Source organism: Mastomys coucha, unplaced genomic scaffold, assembly GCF_008632895.1.
Source record: "Mastomys coucha isolate ucsf_1 unplaced genomic scaffold, UCSF_Mcou_1 pScaffold21, whole genome shotgun sequence".
NCBI lineage: Eukaryota > Metazoa > Chordata > Mammalia > Rodentia > Muridae > Mastomys > Mastomys coucha.
In genome coordinates this window covers 37,281,555-37,285,587 of record NW_022196904.1, presented here as the reverse complement: position 1 = coordinate 37,285,587, position 4,033 = coordinate 37,281,555, and the positions used below count along the sequence as shown (strand labels likewise).

At 48.7% G+C, this 4,033-nt stretch overlaps 1 protein-coding gene across 2 annotated transcripts in view; it reads left to right on the top strand.

The window, feature by feature from the left end:
- Sult2b1 (sulfotransferase family 2B member 1) overlaps positions 1-4,033 on the top strand; it is a 28,642-nt gene that overhangs the window by 14,931 nt on the left and 9,678 nt on the right. Inside the window, exon 2 of one of the 2 annotated variants that reach the window (XM_031386684.1) lies at positions 1,686-1,828. In XM_031386684.1, coding sequence (XP_031242544.1) covers positions 1,686-1,828 — 143 coding nt within the window. Of the gene's footprint in view, positions 1-1,518; positions 1,829-4,033 lie in introns of those variants that run through there. The other variant, XM_031386683.1, reaches the window with a different exon arrangement.

Below are 4,033 nucleotides of genomic sequence, written 5' to 3'. Positions count from 1 at the left end.
CTCAGAAATATGCCTGCCTCTGCCTCCCAAGTGCTGGGATTAAAGGTGTGCACCACCACCGCCTGGCTCTTCTTTCTTTTTCAGATATATCTTATTGTATTTGTGTGTGTGTGTGTGTGTGTGTGTATCTGTATGTACTCACAAAGGCTAGAAGAGGGCATCATATCCCCTAGAACTGTAATTAAAGGCATTTGTGCCTTATATAGGTTTTGTAATCAAAACTTGGGTCCTCTAAAATAACTGTCCTGGAACTCACTCTGTAGACCAGGCTGGCCTTAAACTCAGTGATTTGTCTGTGTCTGCCTCACGAGTCCTGGGACTGAAGGTGTGTGCCACTATGTCCCAGTGTCTTTTACTTTTTGAGACCGGGTCTCCCCATACTTTTGGAGTTGGACTTAGCTTTCTGTCCTCCTGTCTCGGCCTTCTGAGTCTTGGGGATGACCAGCATGGTCCACTGGTCTCACTCACAGCACGGTGTTTTAAGAGCAGTTGGAGATGACCACAGTTCTGTCCAACCTAACTTCCCTGGGTTTCCTGTCCCCTCCATGAAGAGACGGGACCTGCAAAGGCCACAGGCAGAGGGCTTTAGTGGGACACTGATGGCATTCAGTTACTACACAGTGGTGGAGTGTGGGAATTGCTCCCTAAGATAAAGTGACATGCATCTAGGGACAGAAGCCAGGACACTAACCCATGTTTGAGGATACTCGGTCCCACCAGTCAAGGGAGTGAAGCAGATGCAGCAGGCAGAAGCCAGGCTGTTCTTGTGAGCTTTTCGTGGGTGCACTTCTTCAAAATGAAGCAATATGCTGTGGTTCCTTTTTCCCTCAAAACATAAAACCAAGGGTTGTAGCTTGGTGGCAGGGTGACGGCCTAACAAGGCTCAAGCTCCGTCACTAAAATATCACTAGACAAAACATGTGTCCTAGATGAGCCTGGTGGCCCGAATCTGTTGTCTGAGTTACTTAAGAAGCTGAGACACAAGAATCAAAAGTTCAAGACCAGCCAGAACAGTTAAGTGTGACCCTGTCTCCAACCAATTAATAGAGGGTTGTGGGCGGGGCTCAGTGGTCGAACCCCTGCCTAGAATCCCCCAGTGAGGGGCTGGGGCGTGGCTCGGTAGTAGGACACTTCCTGCACCATTGTGAAAGGTCTAGGTTCAGTCTTCTCTTTGGAGACTCAGTTTCGTGGCTGCGTAAATGCGTCATGGCTTTGGGACAAGCAGCCAGATCATTTTAGCTTCTCGGTGAGTCATCGTGGGTTCTCACATGGGCTCTGCAGCATGCAGCGTTGGCGGGGGCACCTGCCACCTTTGGCTTGGGTTCCTCATTCTGAAAATGGCCTGATGACGGGGGTGTCGCCCTCCAGGGTTGGGATGTGGAATAAACATAAGGAGAACACTTAGCTCCACTTTGTAGACGTGAAGTACCCTTCCTCCTACCAGCTGCATGGCTTTGGGCAAGTCACTCCCGCCCTCTACGCTTTGCTTTCTACACCCATAATGTGGGGATAATAAACATGACATCATGGGATTACTGGTGTGGCGGAGTTGAAGCGGCTCCACTTTTCAGGTGGACACACGAGGCTCAGAGAAAGGACACTCCTCACTGGGGTTCTAGTGGAGGGCCCTGGGACTCTTGCCCACCTCCTTGTTCTTCCTCACACGTGCCCTTCCCCTCTTACAGCCAGAAGCTACAAGGTGAATACTTCAGGTACAAAGGCATCCCCTTTCCAGTCGGCATGTACTCACCTGAGAGCCTCAGTCTGGCCGAGAATACTAACAACGTGCGGGACGATGACATCTTCATTGTCACCTACCCCAAATCAGGTACCTGTAGTGCTAGCCTGGGCTCAGGGAAGAAGGGAGGAGGGAAGGAAGGAGCCTGCTTTGCAGAACCTGGGAGCCTGTCCTCTGCTGGAAGCACCTTCCTTTGTACTAAGTCCCTGCTCCAGGGAGACTCTGAAGGGCTGGCTAATGTCCCCTCCCTCTAGGGCTGCAATAGTGTCCCTAGACCTCCCCTGTCCCCTAAGACTTCACAGTATTGAGTGCCACCAGCCACGTATGGTCTGGTGGGTACTTCGTTCGTTTTTGTTGAGACAGGTTTTGGTGTAGCCCAGGCTGGCCTCAAACCTCTGGTCTTGTTTCCTCAGTGTCTCAGGTTCTGGGATGGCAGGCCTGTGCTGCCAGGCATAGCCTCACTGATTAAATAAATCTGTTTACCCACTGGAAGATTAATCTGGCTCTCTCTGAGAGCTTTGTCGGCTTTGGCTATCACTTGTTCTCTGAGCCTAGAACCATGCCTGCTGCATAGCATGTTTGTGGAAGATGTTCTTCCTCTCCATTTCCTTCTGAATTCACATGCAGAATATTACTGGTCTTCAGAGATCAGGAAAGCAAGTGAGCATTCTACTTTTCTTTTTGTTGCTGTAATACATCACCTGACCAAAAGCAACCCAAGGAAGAAAGGCCTTGTGTGGCTTATACTTCCAGGCCACAGCTGATACAGAGGGAAGGCAGGCCAGGAACTCAATCAGGAATTGAAAGTAAATCAAACAGGATCCTGCTGTGACTGCCTTGCTCTCCATAGCTTGCTCAGTTAACTGTTTATAAAACTCAGGCCCCATGCCCAGGAAGGGCATTGCCCTGAGTGGGCTGGGACCTTCTGTATCAATTAGCAATCAAGAATGTGCCCGGGGCAGCAAATGTCTTTAATCTAAGCACTAAGAGGGCAGGGGCAGGTGAATTTGAGGCCAACTTGGTCTAAGTAGCAAATTCCAGGCCAACCAGGAATAAAAACTAGGGCTACCTAGTGAGACAAATAGTGAATAAATAAGAAACATAGTTAAAGCCAGGCAGTGGTGGTGCACGCCTTTAATCCCAGCACTTGGGAGGCAGAGGCAGGCGGATTTCTGAGTTCGAGGCCAGTCTGGTCTACAGAGTGAGTTCCAAGACAGCCAGGGATACACAGAGAAACCTTGTCTCGAAAAACCAAAACCAAAACCAAACCAAACCAAAACAACAACAAAAACAAAAACAAAAACAAAACAAGAAACATATTTAAACAAATAATAATATAAAAAGAAAATACATCATAAACATATCCTCAGACCAATAGAGTCAATCCCCCAGCTGAGACTCTGGGTAACTCAGGGCTGCGCTGGCAGCTGAGGCTAACTAGGAGAGCTGGTGACATGGTGTTGGAGTGGGAAGTAAGAGAATCAGGAGTTCAGGGTCATCCTCAGCTGCAGACTGGGTTCAAAACCAGCCTGAGGCAATAAGACTATGTCTTTAAAAAAAAAAAAAAGAAGAAGAAGAAGAACAAACAAAACTCCGGAACCCTGACTTCTCTAGGGACTGCAAGTGTGAACCTTACAGACATCACGCTAAGAGAAATGAGCCAGACACAAAAGGAATTACATGAAGCCCTTAAAATAGCCACGCTTGGAGGGAAAAGCAGTAAGGGAGGGGGATGGGTCCTGGAGAGGGGAGGGCCTGAGGTGAAAAACTAGGGCATTTGTTTAAGGATTACAGTTTCTGTTGGAACAAAAAGACAAGCTTTGGGGAAGAGGGGTGACAAGGGTAACTATTGCAAAACAACGGGTCGTATTTAAATGTTGCCAGCTCAACCTGGAACTCAAAATGGTTACAAAGTTGGGGTCCCCAGTAAAGGCTTCAACTGGGAACTGGTCCCAAGAGCAGAGAGAGGCAGCTGATAAAGGAGTAACCCCCAGCAGAGAAAATCACACACACACACACACACACACACACACACACACACACACACACACACACACACACACGCACGCAGCCATGAATTGTGGAGCAGGGCTTCCTTGCTCCCTTCTCCAGATTCAGGTTCCCTGGAGAGGTACTGAGACTTCTTGGTGGAGGGTTCTTGTCATTGTGTATCCATCCCCTAAAAGGTTCACAGATCCCAAGTGGGTGACAAACGCAGCGGCTAAGAACAATGTAGGACAATTATATTCCTCTGGCGCCCTCTCCTGGTCATCGAGAAATGAAAACGATAGCTAG